A 17,962-nucleotide genomic window follows, 5' to 3' on the forward strand; every position below is an offset into this window, starting at 1 on the left:
CTGCATTTCCTGCGGTTCGAAGTGAAGCGATCGTGCTTGCCAGAAGATGCCTCCTGGAAGCATGCAGTACACGCTGGTGACAAACTCGAAAAAGTCAGTGTCCAATTTAGTAACTTCTGCTGTTTAGCGACCGGCTTCAACAAGTAGCGGCATTGTTCCAATGACGCAAATTCTGGTGCACCAGCCGGAAGGGACTGTTCTACATCATTACAACTTCACAGTTTCATAAGGCAGACAGTGTCCAACTGAGATTTCAGTGCGCGAAGTAACGGTTCTCGAAATAAACACTGGAAAGTGTCGTCAGGAGCAGCTGGGAGGGATTGTTTGCTCCCAGGTCGTCATGCGCTCTGCCAGAGGATGGCCGATAGGCAGCGGTTATCTCAACGATGCTTTGTTTGACGATGGGAATAGAATGCAAGGTATAAATGAACCCTTTGACGGGGCGTATGCTGCATTTCCTGCGGTTCGAAGTGAAGCGATCGTGCTTGCCAGAAGATGCCTCCTGGAAGCATGCAGTACACGCTGGTGACAAACTCGAAAAAGTCAGTGTCCAATTTAGTAACTTCTGCTGTTTAGCGACCGGCTTCAACAAGTAGCGGCATTGTTCCAATGACGCAAATTCTGGTGCACCAGCCGGAAGGGACTGTTCTACATCATTACAACTTCACAGTTTCATAAGGCAGACAGTGTCCAACTGAGATTTCAGTGCGCGAAGTAACGGTTCTCGAAATAAACACTGGAAAGTGTCGTCAGGAGCAGCTGGGAGGGATTGTTTGCTCCCAGGTCGTCATGCGCTCTGCCAGAGGATGGCCGATAGGCAGCGGTTATCTCAACGATGCTTTGTTTGACGACGGGAATAGAATGCAAGGTATAAATGAACCCTTTGACGGGGCGTATGCTGCATTTCCTGCGGTTCGAAGTGAAGCGATCGCGCGTGCCAGAAGATGCCTCCTGGAAGCATGCAGTACAGGCTGGTCGGATTTGCCCCAGAACTGGACTGGAGGCCCTTGCACTTCCTCAAGCCTCTTCCACCCAACAGGGTTTGCAGTGCCTGTGGATTGGTGCGCCAGAAGACAGCTTTGCTTTCATGCGCCCACACGCTGTGCGAGTCGTGCTACGGGCAGTGCGCTGAAGCAGGTCTGCACGTCTGTCCGCTAGACGGCTACGAGTGCCAGGACGAAGACATCATCTGCGTGGACTTCCCTGCTGAAGATTTGCTGAGAAGAGGGGTGAGCGACAATATTTATGGATCGATATTATAGTGGTATCACTCTCCGAGAGTTTCATTGCGTGTAAAGCGCACACTTGCTGCCAAAACAAAATGGACAGTGTCAATCACACTTACAGAGAACACGGCTCCACGTCGCCACGCACCTGCTCAGTTCCATTGCATATAACCCGTTCTTGAATGAATGCAGCGTGGCACACAAGAGGAAGGACCTTAACGTGGTGATTCGTGTCATCTGTCACTTTGCACGGGTTTGCTACCGGCTTGGTCTCAATAGTGCTTCGCGTGTGCGCAGACATTCGGAGCCATGTTCCATCCTGTGTGATTCACCGTGTACGTTTACCTCTCTCGCACTCCTCTGCAGCGCCACCTCACGTGCCAGCGTTTGAAAGACGAAGTGAGAGCACGTCCAGACAACGTGCTTTCATACGCATACCATCCTAAGCTTTCGTATTTGGGTAATTCCTTTTCGCAATTCCTACATTTTTTTATTTTTCCATCCATTTTCTTGTACTCACTCCCTTGCCTATATTCAAACTTGTTAGACCCCCTAACCACCTGTAACCACCTCTTTCACGGAAACTGAGTTGCCCAATATTTGAGGTCAACCTATGCTTGCCGCATGCAATATGCAATTCAAACAGTCACCGCCAGGTTATGGCCAATCTTCCCTGTAGATATGTGCCATGATGTGAGGCAACAACAACAACGTCCGTGGCTGTATCGCAGAGCTGACGCGTCCGCCAGCCGGCTGCCGTTTTCTCCAGCACGCATCATGTTGCTACATGAATAAATGTGGACCACTCTTCCACAACTCATGACCGTGGACTTTCGGACATTCGACGCGAGTAACCACGCTGCCTTCACCTCTACAGCAATTCCCTCGCTACCTGCGGTGCCATGGCCACGTCACACTGTGCCCCATCCCGCCAAGGCGAGTCCATTCTAATGCCTTGCAGTCAGACTGATTTCCGTGAGCGGCCGGGCTTTGTGCGTTTTTCTGTCAACGACCCCCCACTCCGGTTCGCGACCCTCGAGTCCCATTTTTACATCCACGGCGTCGCAAGCCAAACCATCCGCTTCTACCTGGCCAAGAAGTGCCTTCCGTCTGGTCTGTTCCGGCGCCTCACCTTGCCGCCTCTTCGGCCCACACTTTGCGATGACCTCAAGGCGGCCGTCATCAGGCCTAACGGTTTCGCGCCCGCACGACAGCCGCACTTTGAGCGTGCCGTCTCGGCACGCTCAAACTGTTGGCAAACAAGCAAGCAGGCATAGCCGTCAAAGCTGAACCGTAACTTGCAATAAAAAACCTCTTCGATGCATCAGCCTTAAAGCTCGGAGCATCATAAATAAATCCGAAGACATGGAGAGCATAGTATCAGCGTACAAACCGCACATAATAATTGTAACAGAAACTTGGTAAAACTCTAGCATTCGCGACGACGAGATTACACCGCCAGGTTACGGTATGTTTCGAAAAGACAGGAATTCCCGAGGGGGTGGTATGGCAATTATATTTCAAGAAGCGCTAAATGTAACACGTCTACCTGACATACCTGCGATTGAATGTGTTATCGCGAAAGTACATCTAAAAGAAATAAACTTCATCGTACGCGGATTCTGCAGGCCCCCAAATAGCGATAGTACGTTTTTTGATGAACTAAACGAATTTCTATGTTCTACCAAAAGTCTTTCTTCAAACATGTTACTTGGCGGCGACTTCAATATTCCTTCTATTTGCTGGGACGGCCCATTTCCCGATGCCCTGTCTGGGGCAGTTGAACCACTTGTTGACCTAATAATTCTGCATGGCTTAACACAACTGGTAAAGCAACGAAACCGCATCCTGAACGACACTTCTTCGATATTAGATCTTTTCCTGGTCAGCAGTAGCCTACTTCAGCGTGATCCAAAAATACTTGTTACTGAGGGCATATCTGACCACAAAATGATATGCTTAACCTTGGAACTCAAATATGTGACCAAAAACAAGAAAGAAGAACGTTTGGTGCCAATCTTTTCACGTGCTAGTGACGTCGACATATCAGATGCCTTAGATAGTTCATTCTCTAACTTTGTCCTTCTTGCTGAATCAACTGAATGCTGCGTGGACGACCTGTGGTGCTTTTTCAGAGAACTTGTTCTGAGGTGCATCAAGCGCTTCATTCTCGTGCGGCTGAAGAGAACGCAACAAATGAATCCCTGTAAAACAAAAGAAATTGTACGCCTGGGAAGAAAAGCGAAAAAAATTAGAAAGCAGCATCGCAGGTGCCCTTCGGCAACTAATGCAGATAAGCTTTGCACATTACGTTTGCAGTTGAAAGACAGCATCAGTAAAGCCAAAAAACACTTCTACACTGTTTCTATGAAGAATTTTCTCCTTTCTTCCCCGGCAAAGTTTTGGCGCCACTTCTCTTCAAAAAAGGAGCCCTTGTCCAGTTTTTGCATAAATAATGAAACAGTGACCGATAAAGCATTGATAGCAGTGTCATTTAATGAGTTGTTTTGCTCTGTGTTTACAAACGACGATGGTATAAGACGAAGTTTCAACCTACCCGCTAATTGTCCTCCTATCGATAATGTCTGCATATCAGAAGAAGGCGTTCTGTCATTATTGCTTAACTTAGATATTAAAAAATCCCCGGGAATTGATGGCATACCAAACGCCTTCCTTGTAAGGTATGCCGAATGGTGTTCAAAATACTTGTGTTTACTATTTAGCAAATCCTTGTCGCGAGCAGTGTTACCAAATGATTGGAAATATGCCAAGATTACACCAATACCCAAAACAGGAGACCGCTCATTAATTACTTCATACAGGCCCATCTCAATACTCTGCACATGCGCTAAGACATTCGAGCATATTATCTTCAAGCATATTATGACGTTTGTCGAAATTAATAACATCATAGATTATAGGCAGCACGGGTTCTGTAAAGGGCTATCGACTACAACGCAGTTAGTCTTAATTGTTCACGACATCGCAGCAGTTCTAGATAGGCAAGGCCAAGTTGACATGATTTTCTTAGATTTCGAAAAGGCATTTGACCGCGTGTGTCACCAAAAGTTGCTTCTAAAATTAAAACCGATATTAAAAATGACTCACTGCTACAATGGACAGATGCATATCTTTCATCAAGGAAACAAAGCGTGTTCATTGATGGAATGTGTTCAAGGCCGGCACTTGTTCGTTCCGGCATCCCACAGGGATCTGTTCTCGGCCCGTTATTTTTTCTTTTCTTTATTAACGACATAGTAACGAATATACCGGTGAAAATTAGGTTGTTTGCAGACGACTGTATCCTTTATAATGAAATTAACAGCCCAAGTGACCAGGCCGTATTAAATTCTTCACTTACCGCTATCGAAACATGGTGCTTGACATGGCAAATGAAGTAAATACAAAGAAAACAGTAGCAATGACAGTCACAAAAAACGGCAACCATTACCCTTTAAATACTGCACCAATGGACAGGTTCTCTCTTCTGTACTAAGTTCCAAATACTTAGGTGTAATTCTAACATCCGACCTCAGATGGAATGAACACGTAACCTACATCACGATAAAGTCCATGAAGAAACTGGGATATCTGAGGAGATGTTTGCGAATGTCAACACAAGAAATAAAACTTCTAGCTTATAAAACCTACGTTAGACCAATCCTTGAATATTGCTGTATTGTATGGGATCCATGGACCCAGCAAAATATCAATACGTTGGAGAGCATCCAAAGAAAATCGGTAAGATTTATATTCAGTTCCTATAGCTGGCGCACTTCACCAAGCATACTTGTTAAACAGGCTGACTTAGACCCACTACGAATCAGATGCTATCGGGAAAGGTTGAAGACCATGTATTTACTGTACCATGACAAACTAGGAGTAGAAAAGAATAAGTACATTTAACCAGTCACTAGACGCCCAACGCGATCGCATCACTCAAAAAAATTAAAGGAATATTCTAGTAGAACCGATGGTTTCAAGAATTCATATTTCCCACGAACGGTCCGAGATTGGAACTTGCTGTCTCCAAACACAGTGGAAAGTCTATCAGCCGAGTCATTCTGCAGCGCGCTAAAGAAAAACATAGGTATGTAAATCTTTTATTGGAAACAGATGAAGTATAACCTGTTTTATTTATTTGTTGTGATTTTCCCTACCACAGCGGTTGTCTACAATTAGCATTCATGTGCCTACATTTATTTTTTACTTTTTTATGCGAAAACTGTGCTAAAAATGTATTGCAGTGCTTTTTTATGCTGTGTTATGTTTGTTTCTATCTATTTTCCACTCCTGCCTAAGGTCTCAAATAAGGCTGGCAGTATCTTCGAAATAAATAAGGCGCTGCGGTTTGAGTCCCATGCTCGACCATTTTTCCTTTCATTGCAATTGACTGTCTTTTTTTAGAGGCAATATGCAAGGGGTGGAGGTAATTACCCGTGCTAGACCTTGTAGATGAATAGGAAATTTCGTTGTGAACAAAAAAAGAATTTCTTTGGGACCAGGATTTCCGTTAGGCCCCAGAGTAGTCGCCGAAGATCTTTTCTATTGCTATTGCGTTTAAATGCAGCACGTTTTGTTTCGGGCTTTACACTTGCTTCGTTCGCAAAAATTGCTGAGGGATACTTTTTCTTTGCCTCAATCCCGCACTATCCATCTCACATCTGAAGCTGGAATGAGAAAAAAATTGACCAGTGATATCACAGCTAGTTTGAAACCGTATGCATTAACTGTCTTTGTTTTCTTGTACTGTCGCTATTCACGAACGATCGAAACCGTCGCAAAACTGTGTTCTGCGCCAGCAAACGTCAGAAGTTCGTTTTTTGTCCGTTGCGGCCATCGCTATACTATCAATCTTACCTTATGCGCGCCTTATCATTGCAGGTGATGTGCTGGAACGCAGGAGCTGGCTGCGAGTATGTGGCTCCTGCTTCGCGGATTGCCCAACATTTCCAGAGCGATTGTGGACACCACTCTGTTGACTGTCTTAAGTGTTCTGACTCCGTTCCCTGTTGCAACGTGATCCCGCACCTGAGAAACTGCTGTTGCAACTCGGCAAATCCTGCTGCATCAGACGGCGATGCACAGTCAGGCTCCTGGAGCACCGTAGATTCTGACTGTTCTCTGAACGAAACATTTGAAAAACAGTTTATAGAAGTCAAGGAGTTTCTCGGGCAAATAGTTTCTCAGATTAGTGCACACGGGGACAGACTGGACGAAATTTCCCTATCGATAAACAACGTTACAGAAAATCAGCAACACGAAGCTAAGACACAAGTAGAGGAACTCCATCGCAGTTTCACACAAATCATGTCTAAAATGGAAGAATCTAACGAGGAACTCAAATCGGTTTTGGCTTCGAGGTCTGATACAACGAATGTTTCCAAAAGCATGGACAGATTAGAGAAAACGCTGAAGTATAAAATCGATAATGAAGCGAGGCACACTCAAAGGCAGTTGTCAGAGAATGCTTCTGCTATCGAAGCAGCAAAAGCAGCAGCGCAGGAAAGCATTGAATTTAGTGCGAATACACTGGTGCATGTCAAAAGCATCATGCCAAACACTGAACTAAACAATGCGCTCTGTGTGTTTCTTGTAAAGGATGTCAAGTCGCTCCAAGAGAAAGCGTTGACAGTAGGCTTCGCTGAGTATGAGAGCGAGCCGGTCCACCTGCGCGGCTACAACTTGTCACCTGGAGTTTACCTCAAGAAAGACGGCGATTCTGTAAAACTCTACGTGTGGCTCTGCTTGTATAAGGGCAACATGGACGACCTTGTGAAGTGGCCATTTGACCACAAGATCAAACTTTCCGTGGTGCATGACATAAAGAGAGCCACAGATCGCGTGCTTGAGGTTCATGCAAGACCTTTTTATTCGAACCTTCAAAAGCCAACAACATACCGTAACTGGGGTATGCACATTGCTCCGCAGTCGCTCGAAGTCGAAGATCTCATCAAAGACGGCTACGTGGAAAATAATCAATTGCTTGTAATGTTTGAGATCCTTCCATGATCAGTGCCAGAACACTTTTTTTTGTTTCGATGGGCTGCAATTTCTTCAAATATGCATTATGAATGCGATCAGCATTCGTGGTGACTATCTCGAACATTTCGCAGGCTCTTTGGCCACCATTCGCGCAAACGTACCCTTTCTTGTAAGACCTCTCACTGATGTACGCCAAAAATGATTCAGTGTGAAATTTCCAAGATTGTGGTCCGGTACTTCATGTAATGTCAAGAATAAAATATTTGCACAGAAGCTTGTGCAGCTGTTTCTTTTCCTCGGCGAGACTGCCACACTAGTTTTTCGGTAAGCGCTGGCACTCGGTTAGAGTGAACCATGTTGGCGGCTGCTCTTGCAACCCATGTAAACGTGACCGCACCGGGAGTATACCCCACTCACAGAAGGTTCAGCTATAAGGTGCTTGCCATACGGCAAACAAATTGTATACACGTAAATGGCCACAACCGTGCCTTTAAGGCTTTCTATAGTAGGGATACAACTCAAGAACAAAGCGGGATTCACTCTTCAATGACTTCCCTCCAACCCGTAGGTATGGCCTGTTACTACATGATGTCACGGCCGACTGCCTTGCACCTATGAAGAGCGTTTGGAGTGCGGCTACATCGAGCGTTTGTACCCACTATGCACTTCATCATTTCATCTGCTACATCATTACAGTCCGATGCACCGTAGTAGGTCTTTGATGGACGCTTTTTCCCTTCTCTCTGTTTTATTTCGTTTATTTTACCTTTTCCGCACCGCTCTCCTTCCGTCTTTTGTCTCTCGAATTTCCTTCCCCACGCAGAGTATCATGCCAGCAAATTTTACACGATGGCTAAATTCTGTATTCTAAAAAGCCTTTCTCTCTCTCTCTTTCTCTCTCTCTCCACTGAGCGCGTCCGCGCAGCCAAACACTTCCTAAGACCGTCGCTATATCCACACACAAAAAAAATCATATCTCAACTCGTCATTTGCCCATCACAGTAGAAAAGGTAAAACGACGAATTCAATCTAATTTTGTTGTTGAAGGCGAATTTGAAAAAAATTAAAAATTGTTTTTTTTTTGGGGGGGGGGATGAAATGGCGCAGTATCTGTCTCACATGCCGGCTGACATCTGAACCGCGCCGTATATGGGAAGAGATAAAGAAGGGACTGAAAGAAGAAAGGAAGAAAAAGGTGCCGTAGTAGAGGGCTCCAAAATAATTCAGACCAGCCGGAGATCTTTAACGGGCACTGACATCGCACCGCACACGGGAGCCTTTGCGTTTCGCCTCCATCGAAACGCTGCCGCCACGGTCGGGTACGAACCCGGGTACTCCGGCTCAATAGCCGAGCGCAATAACCATTGAGCCACCGCGGCGGGTAAGCCTGCGCGGTGGTGAGGGACCTTCTTGAAGTGCGCGTGGGGTTTGTGATGGATGTCGAGACGGAGGTGAAGAAATCTGATGGCACTGTTTCAACACCTTCCAAAAAGCGCCAACGAAGTGCAGGCATAAATACGACCCACAGAAGAGTGTTCGAAACTCGAAGATTATAGACAATAGAACGCACGCATTGAAAAACACAAAACACTACATTTGCATGAAAAACTTGTTTACAAGGCAAGAATACATGTTGACAAAGTCGCGCACTCGCGCTGTCGAGCACCGCACACACACTGTCGTGGCCCATCTCACGCACGTGCTCTGGGCAACACAAAAGCTCTTCTGGCCTGGGTGAAAGGTAACAGTTAGCCGCGCACAGGTACTCTCAAAAAACACACAAACATGCAGAGGAGACGAACACGCGGAGGGGCTAACTCCAAGAAACGCCGGAAGGTTCTTGGGTCTGCGCTTCGGATGTCGAAGAAGATCGGACACCCTGCTGTGGGCCCAAAAAAGCGCGCCGCCCGACATACGAACAAACGAGGCGCCCGCCACTGCGGTCGTAAAACAGAGTAGAGGCCCCCCTCTCCAGAAACAAAAATATGAACATGAAAAGACGCTCGTTAACAAGAGACCACACTCACGAAGAATAAGATATGAGTGCAAATAGGCGCTCGTTTACACTCGGGCATCCTGGCCGAATTTAACGTCCGCGCTAAGGTCTGTCAGCAAAAGGCTGTACAATACCCACTAACTGCACACAAACGCTCATGAAACGCTGAACATAAATGAACACAACCAAATGCATAGAATTGAAGGAGTCAATATACAGGTGAATACGATAAATGCTATAACGTGCCGTGCAAAGCAGTTCAGCTCGGCACTGTTCGTCTTCGTGTTTAACGCCTGGGCGGCAGCGAAGCACTGTCCGCTTCTCTCACAATCACTTCCTTCTCGCTAGCGATAATGTTGTGCAGCCTGTCTTGGTGTTTTAGTGTGACGTGCACACCTTTAACTGCGACACATGGCCCGTAGTTGCAAAAGGAGTGCTCTTAGTCTGGTCGAGCTCCGTCACTCTGTCTCAGAGGGCAAAATCCGAGTAGCATACAAAGGCCTCTTGCACTGTGGCTGGACACTGCTCCTTCCGTGCGGCCACGCGCTGTGCGAGCCCTGCTTCCTGCAGTGCACCGAAAAATGTCTGCACGTATGTCCGCTAGAGGGCTACGAGTGCGTGGACGAAGACGTCATCTGTGTGGACTGCCCGGCCGAAGAGCTGGTCAGAAGAGAGGTGAGCGTGCAGTAATCCTTCACTATTCGAGAGTTCCTTTGCGTGTAAGGTGTTCACGTGTGGCAAAACGAAAATGTCAGTTTGTGTGTGCGTCGGAAAGGGAAATGTTTACCACGCAATGCAAGCACGCACGTTGGACCGTCTGCGGTGATTTGAAGGTATGGCATATGGTTTGTGGGGTTTAATTAGCGAACCCGAACTGCTCACCACGGTGTTGGAGGCTCAGAATGACTGCATGTTTAAACGAGTCGTGTGTGACATGCAAGTTTTCTAACACGGCGTACTGTTTCGTGTGCTGTTGCGATTGCACTGCAGCATCGTGTACGAAAGTTGCAATTTTATGATTATTTTTTGCGTTCAGTGTTGTTTGTCATTCTATTCTGTTTCTTTTTGTTATGAGCTGCCGCTGTCAGTCTCTTGAAATTTCCAGTTTTTCTTTTTAAGGAGGGCAGAACTTAGTCAGGTGTTTTGTAACGCCTTCCGTCTGCACCTCCTTGGCTTACTTTTCCGCTGCAATCCAAAAATTCACAAATAAAGTAAGATAAAAAAATTAGCGCATTGCTTATAAGGGACGCCGTAGAGGAGGGGTCCGCCAAAATTGCGACTACCTGGGGTTCATAAACGTGCACTGACATAGCACAGCACACGGGTGCTTTTGTATTTCTCCTGCATTGAAATGCGGTCGCCTGAATAAAGGCTAAGACTGTGAGTGAGTGCTCTGACTAGGGCGGCCAACAGGTGGTGTATAAACGTGTTATTTGGTCCTCCGTCAGCGATGCCGGAAAATCTGCAACTACTAATTTTCATTTCCATCGAATTAATATCGTCGTCATTCAAATTCCAAGCGGCAGACACTTATAGCGGCAAACAGGCGGAACCTGCATGTGAATCACCAGTGCCCAATTTCTGTTAAATACATAAAAGGCGAGGCTGTTTGAACTTGATAACGCCATAAGTCCTCTATGGGATTTTACGTTGTTGTCACATTCGTCTTCGACTTTGCACGCGCCTGTAACAGTACACGCAGCATTGGCACTTCTGTCATGGAATGCGATGACAAATTCAAAAGATCAAAAGAAGATACGATTATTTCTCCTGTAACGAAATGACTTGTCTTGCAAATTCTGCAGATTAATTAAAGTTGGAACTGTCATATCTTATCCACAAGTACAAGATCATTACAATTAGGGCGCGGTATCACGGAACGTCTTATCTACGACTTGCTGGCAAAACCACATGTGGATTCGAACGATCAGAGTTCACAAATAGAAAAACACGAAACGTGTCCTTTTAAAACGATATATAGAAATGAACAGTAACTCTGCAGTGAGGAACGTTATTATGTCAACCGTGGTCGCTTTCACAAATATTTGAAGCCAGATAAAATATTTACCCTTCAATACATTCATAAAGACAGTCATTTGCATTTCAAAGCGTCATATATCGTTGGAACCAAGCTATAAACGCAGCCACACTCAACACACATGCTTAGGCTGGCTCTAAAATGCAACGTGCTGCATTATTTTTGCAGGTCCAGTGCTGGAACCAAGGAAGAGGTTGCCAGTATGTGGCTCCCGCTTCGCGGATTGCCCAACTTTTCCAGCGTGATTGTGGACACCACGTGATCCTGCACCTGAAACACGGATTCTGCAACTCGTTAACCCCTCCTACATCGGTCGGCGATGGACAATCAGACTGCAGGAACACCGCAGCCTTCGATGTTTCTCTGAAGGAAACAATTGAAGAACAGGCGCAAGCACTAAAGAAATTTCTTGTACAAATAGTGTGCGATGTTAGGGCTTCCAATGAGAGACGGGACGAGATTTGCAATGCGATAAGTGGCTTCAAAGCTACTCGGCGACAGGAAGCTATGGCTGAAGTTGCGGAACTCCGTGTCTGTTTCACTTCACGCAAATCATGTCTAATGTGGACGGTTCTAAGAAAGAACTTAAAGGTATTTTGGCCAGAATGTCTTACACACTTAATTTCTCTGAAAGCATAAGGGGAGTAGAGAAAACGCTTAAGGATGAAATGGCAGATAGAGCCAGCCAAACTCGGTACATATTGTCAGAGACAGCAAGAGCTATCGAAGCAGCGAATGGTGAAGGACGAGAAAATAATGCCTTCATTAAGAAGACGCTGGACGAAGTCGGAAGCATACTGCCACGCATTCAACTATACCGAGGGCCCTGCATGTTCGTTGTGAAAAATGTCAAGTCGCTCGAGGAGACTGCGATGAAGAAATACGTGGCTAGGTACGAGAGCGAGCAGGTCTACGTGAGCGGCTACAACTTGTCGCTTGGCGTCCGCCTCATTGTATATGAAGGGTCATTAAAAACGGACGCGCTGCTCCGCTTGTACAAGGGAAACATGGACCACGATCTGCGGTGGCCGTTTGACCAAACTATCAAGCTTTGCGTGACGCATCCCAAATATGGCCCAAGCCGCGTGTTCGAGGTCAACGGTGATCCTACCTTGCCGTGCTTTCAGAGGCCAACAACGTGCAGTAACGTCGCTTGGTACTTTGTTGTGGAGTGTCTATGCCTCGAAGATCTCATTCTAGAAGGCTATGTGGAAAGCGAGCAGATGCCTATAATGCTCAATCTCCTTCAATAATGGAAGCCGGAATTTGACACCACTCTGTTCACTGTCTTAAATGTTCTGCCTCCGTTGCCTGTTGCAGCGTGATTCGCATCTGAAAAACTGCTTTTGGAACTCGGCAATGCATGCAGCATCTGACGGCGAAGGACAATCAGATTCGTGGAACACCGCAGGTTCTGGATGTTCTCTGAAGGAAACGTTTGATGCAGAGGTTGTAGAAGTCAAGGCTTTTCTCGGGTAAATTATTTATCAGATTAGTGCACACGGTGAAAGAGTGAACGAGATTTCCCATGCGATAAACAACATTAGAGAATATCAGCAACACGAAGCTAAGAAGAGGTTAGTTTCACTCAAATCATGTCTGAAATGGACGCATCTAACGAGGAACTAAAATTGGTTTTGGCCTCAAGGTCTTACACAACGAATCTTTCGGAAACCATGGACAGATTAGAGAAAACACTGAAGGATGAAGTCAGCAATGCAATTAGCCAAACTCAAAGACAGTTGTCAGAGAATGCTGCTACCATCGAAGCAGCAAAAGCTGCAGCGCGAGAAAACATTGGATTTAGTTTGAAGACACTGGAACATGTCAAAAGCTTTGCGCCAAACACTGAACTAAATAAGGCTCTCTGCGTGTTTGTTGTAAAGGATGTCAAGTCGCTCCAGGAGACCGCGTCGAAGGTAGGTGGTGCTAGGTATGAGAGCGAGCAGGTCTACCTGCGCGGCTACAACTTGTCACCTGGAGTTTACCTCAAGAAAGATGGCGAATCTATACAGCTGTGCGGCCTGTTCCGCCTATATAAGGGCAACATGGACGATCTTGTGCAGTGGCCATTTCACCACAAGTTCAAGATTGTCGTGATCCATCCCATTTATACTGGCGCAGATCTCGTGCTTGAGGCCAGAGCAGATCCTTCTCATGCAGCCCTTCAAAAACCAACAAGATACCGTAACGTTCGTCTTTACAATAGTCAGAAGTGGCTCAAGGTAGAAGACCTCATCGAAGACGGCTACGTGGAAAATAATCAACTGCGTGTAATATTTGAGATTCTTCCATGATCAGTGCGAGAATACACCCCTCCTTCCAGTAATCGTCAGCAATGGAATGAGCATTCTTGTTGACAGTGCCAAAATTACCAAGACTATTTGGCCATCATTCGCGTAAACTTACCCTTGATTATAAGACTTTTATCGCTGATGTATGCCCAAAAATGGCTTAATGTAATTTTTGAAGATCTAATGAAGAAGACTTTATGTTGAGAAGACTTTATTAGAAGAAGACTATGTAATGTCAAGAATAAAAATGCTTGCATAGTAGTGTGTATAACATTATTCTTCTCGGAGAGATTGCTGCTGGTTTTTCTGTAACTACTGGCACTCAGTTCGATTAAACGATTCCTCTTCTGACCACTTAAATGATGATCGCACCGACAGTATATCCCTCTCAGCGAATGTTCAACTGTAACGCGTTCGACACGCGAAAAAAAAAGTAAATGAACGTCGATGGCCAGAATCAGGTCTTTAAACTCAATCTAGTCGGTTAAAAACAATGAACGAAACGGCATTCACCCCTCAAAGCACCACCCTCCAACCAGTAGCGATGACCTTTTACCATGAGGTCCCGGCCGACCGCCTGGCACCTCTGAGGAGCGTTTGGAGCTGGGCTCCATCGAGAGCGTCCGCGCTGGCAAAGAGTGCCTAAATGCGTCGTTATCTCGAGAAAAACTAAAAAAAACTTACCCGAACTCGTGATTAGCCGATTACAGTCGAAAAGTATAAAGGAAGAATTCAATCTGACTTTGTTGTTGGCGGCGAATTTTCGCTCTACCGGGTTTTCACGCAGCCGCTTCCATGTTCTGCTCATCGGGGGACATCGATTTTCCGCCATGGCGCCATACCAGGCGACGAAGAAATGCGGGTCAACTTTCTCGAATCAGCCCTTGGAGGGCTAACGTCAGCGCCCCGCAGGTGGTAGGGGAACAAGAGCGGCCCTGTCATCTGCAGCCACTGACGGGAGATGGTCGGCGACGCGTGTCTTTTATCGGGGTATCAGCACCCGGGGCACTGCGTGAAAGAAACGTGCGGGATGATTAGTGACCTTCTTGAAGTGGGCGTGGGGTTTGTGGTGGGTGTCAACGAGGAGGTGAAGGAAAATGATGGCAATGTTTCTATGCCCCCCACCCCCATCGAAAGCGCGCACGAAGTACAGGCAAAAGACGAATCACAGAAGTGTGGACGAAACTCGCAGATTAGAGACAATTAGACGTACACTTGGAAAAACCCAAGAGGCTATATTTATACGAGAAACGCATTTACAGGGCTGGAATACATGCCCACAATATCGCGCACATCGCTCGCGCACGCGCACAATTGAGCACCGCAACCCATTGGCCTCGCACGTCTCACGCACCGGATCCAGGCCAAACAAAGCCTGTGTGATGTGTGTAAAAGTTGACACTCTACCAGTTAGACACACGCAAGTACGCTCAGAAAACACACAAACATGAAAAGGAGAGAGAACACGTGCAGGGGCTCTTTCCAAGAAACGCCGGAGGGTTCTTGGGTCCGCGTTTTGGCTGTAGTACGAGATCGCACAATTGGTTACGGAATCGAAAAGCGCGCCGCCCGACATGCGAACCAAAGGGGCACCCGCCACTACGGTTGTAAAACGGAGGGGAGGCTCGCTCTTTTCCAGACTCTTGAGTTCAAAAGAATTCCGATTAACACTATAGTTGCACGAATGCACTTATGTAACAAATGCCTTTTTTTGGAAAGTAATCTCCTTCACAGCGCCCCTCTCGTAAATGTGGAACCAAGGTGCGTTATCGCGCAAATTTTGTTCATGCCCTTCGAGACACCTTGAGGGGACTTTGCCTCACGACGTCCCCTTTGGTTTGCTTTCCCGCGTTGCACCGATCCTGTTTAGTTCCTTTTGTTAAAAAAGGAGGGCGCCGGCGTCGCAGCGACATGAGCGCCGCAGACGGCGACTGCTGCGTGCGCACTCCGCTCTCAGCTAGCGGGACGAAGCATCGTGGTGAGAACTTTCTCCCGCATCTCGTCCCGTCAGGTCGCGAAATATCACCCCTGCCCTAGCATGGGCGAACGTTCGCTCGTAACCTGGCTGGCGAGTCGGACGATCTCAATTCCTTAGCAAATTTTGTTGCTAGCTGGCGTTATTGTTGCTGTAGCAATAAATGCCTGTTTGTGTCAGCCAATGTGTCGATCCTTTGTTCCCCCAGAGCAAGGCCCACCGTGGTCGGCGTGCGCTTGGTAGCGTACGTGATCACGGGGTGGGGTCTGGGCGGTTTTAAAATGTTAGCAGTGGCCAAAAAGGCAAAAAAGTATTAATGCCCCCTATTACAAACCCCACCAACTTGAGCGAGCAAACCACCAAGCATGGGAAGCGCGAGAAAAAGGTATGGTATAGACAACCATCGGGCGTCGAGGTTATCAGTGCGGCACAGAGGCGGAATAGGCAAGAGTGAATGGCTGCAAATGTGGAGAGAATGCGGAGGAGGCAGTGGAGAAATAGAACGAAGTGAAAGAGCATTATTAGCTGGGGATGAAATCAAACACTGAAGAAACAGGAAACAGCGCTGAAAGAAGCAATGTCTTGGCGGCGGCAGCTAAGCGACATGCCGCGGTTGTTAACGATTAGAAAATTTAGTAGTCCACGATGTTGCCTGCCGTGTTTTTGACATGTTCCTTCTCGAATAACGTTGGCAAATGGGAAGACAACATCGAGTTTATGCATAGCCTTTCTCATGTTCCCAGAATATTTTCAGCTCACCTTATCGTTATAACAGCAATTAAAAGTTTTCATGGAAATTAAATATCTTCCATCAAAGTAATGAAAAACGGTTCTGACTTCACATCCCTGAAACTAGTTCTGTTCAGTTGTACTTATTCAGCCGAAGCTTCGGTATCGTGAATACAATGAGATCGTTTGTGTTGCTTGGTCTTACATTTCCTAACGCAGGCGACGATAGCCAACATCTATCGATAGACGATAAATGTTTTTCGGCTTAACATTCGTAGATCCCTGGGAGTCTTCATACCACTCCTCGCGCAGCGGTTCAGTGGTTAAGCGATGCACCACTGCCCTGCGATGGCAGGCGCTGCCACCGGTGGAAATTGTGCGTTCTAGGCTGCTCTAGGACAAACACTAGAAAATACTTCTAGGCTCTAAATCCTGGATTAGTGCTGTCGCACTAAAAGATAGCGTTCTGTCTCAAAATACAGACGGCCAGCCCGGGAACGAACACCCCATACACAGCCCGACATATTGCCTCATATTCGCACCATCCCCTGTGCTCACATGGCAAGAATGGTCACAGGTTGGGCAGCATAAAAATCACTCGTGATAGGCCCACATCTCCGTTATGGTGGAAGCCTATCCAGGATACGCCATCTTTGTTTGACAGGTGACAGCAACCACTTTTGTCTCCAGGAGTGACAAAGTAAAGTGCATTGCGACACCGTTCACCCAGAGCAGACCACCATCATTAGCTCCCGCTTAAATTCCTCTTCAGGATTAAGGCGCCTCTCTGAATTGCCTCTAATATCTCATCCGTGTGCCTGTCGCGCCCGCCATTTCCGAATAATTTTTTTTCTTATCTGACAGTTCACACCTCTCCACCTGGAACCCACTAAGCAGCACAAAGATATTTGTGGCTGGCTTCCCTTCGCATTTCATACTCCGTTGGACTCGTCGCCCTCCCCTGTATCCCCGCTCGGAAATAATTGCCGAAAGTTTGTTCTGAAACCTATGCTGCTCTTTTTCAGTGTTCTAGTGTTCGTCCAAAGCTTTTAACTTTCATAGCTCAGTGCTGTGTTCTTAAATATCAAATAAGACATTTTGAGTAGCCGCATAATTTTTTTTTACTAATCAACAAGCATTGGCACAATCCACTATAGGAGCGTAGTTTCGACCATCCGCATGTACACGTGCACTGCGAACGAGAAAACTGGATAGTAAATGCGAAGTCACAGTTTGTGATGGCCTTTCCTTTGTCTATGATTCCTTTAAGCTGCAGGGATTTACGAAGCACGAATAAACGACGACGATGGTGAACTGCCTGTATCGTGACTCTCTTTGCTACCGCAACCACGGTAGTTACTTCTGCGCGGTAGCGGCGCTCGTCTGTCACTGTTTCAGGTTCGCCTCCTGGCCTGCTTCCTAAACTTTGCGTCGGGAGTTCTGTTCCAATTCTTTTCGAATTCTACGCTATTCCTTTGTAGTTGGTGCAGTTGTAAGTAGCAGCACTGTGTATTACTGGTTAACATTTCATAATTTCCCGCCTTCGATGATATCACAGCATTTCGGCCAATCGCGAGTTTTGTAACGCCACCGTTTGGGTGAAGCGGGGTTTTCGTGTTCATGGATCGTCTAATGCTTTCGCATTAGAAAGCGTCACAAAATGGACAGGCGACACAGCTTTCGCTCAGTTTTTCACATTCCGCGGCATGGAGTAAACAC

The 17,962-nt window shown here is 46.6% G+C and overlaps 1 protein-coding gene across 8 annotated transcripts; it reads left to right on the plus strand.

Annotated features, from left to right (window-relative positions):
* The first annotated feature begins 884 nt into the window (after nt 1-884).
* Nucleotides 885-7,474, plus strand: LOC144104104 (uncharacterized). Of its 8 annotated transcripts, XM_077636911.1 has the most exons (4): nt 890-1,229; nt 1,593-1,686; nt 2,104-2,162; nt 6,111-7,474. In XM_077636911.1, the coding sequence occupies exons 1-4, from the start codon at nt 945-947 to the stop codon at nt 7,236-7,238; spliced, it is 1,566 nt and encodes a 521-aa protein (XP_077493037.1). In that variant the 5' UTR covers nt 890-944; the 3' UTR covers nt 7,239-7,474. The 8 variants fall into 8 exon arrangements, with proteins under 8 accessions (XP_077493039.1, XP_077493041.1, XP_077493040.1 ...); XM_077636913.1 differs by lacking the exons at nt 2,104-2,162; nt 6,111-7,474 and adding an exon at nt 1,906-2,095 and having other exon boundaries at nt 885-1,229; XM_077636915.1 differs by lacking the exons at nt 2,104-2,162; nt 6,111-7,474 and adding an exon at nt 1,958-2,093 and having other exon boundaries at nt 885-1,229.
* Nucleotides 7,475-17,962: the final 10,488 nt, after the last annotated feature.

The sequence above is a fragment of the Amblyomma americanum genome, chromosome 9 (assembly GCF_052857255.1).
Source record: "Amblyomma americanum isolate KBUSLIRL-KWMA chromosome 9, ASM5285725v1, whole genome shotgun sequence".
NCBI classification, from domain to species: domain Eukaryota; kingdom Metazoa; phylum Arthropoda; class Arachnida; order Ixodida; family Ixodidae; genus Amblyomma; species Amblyomma americanum.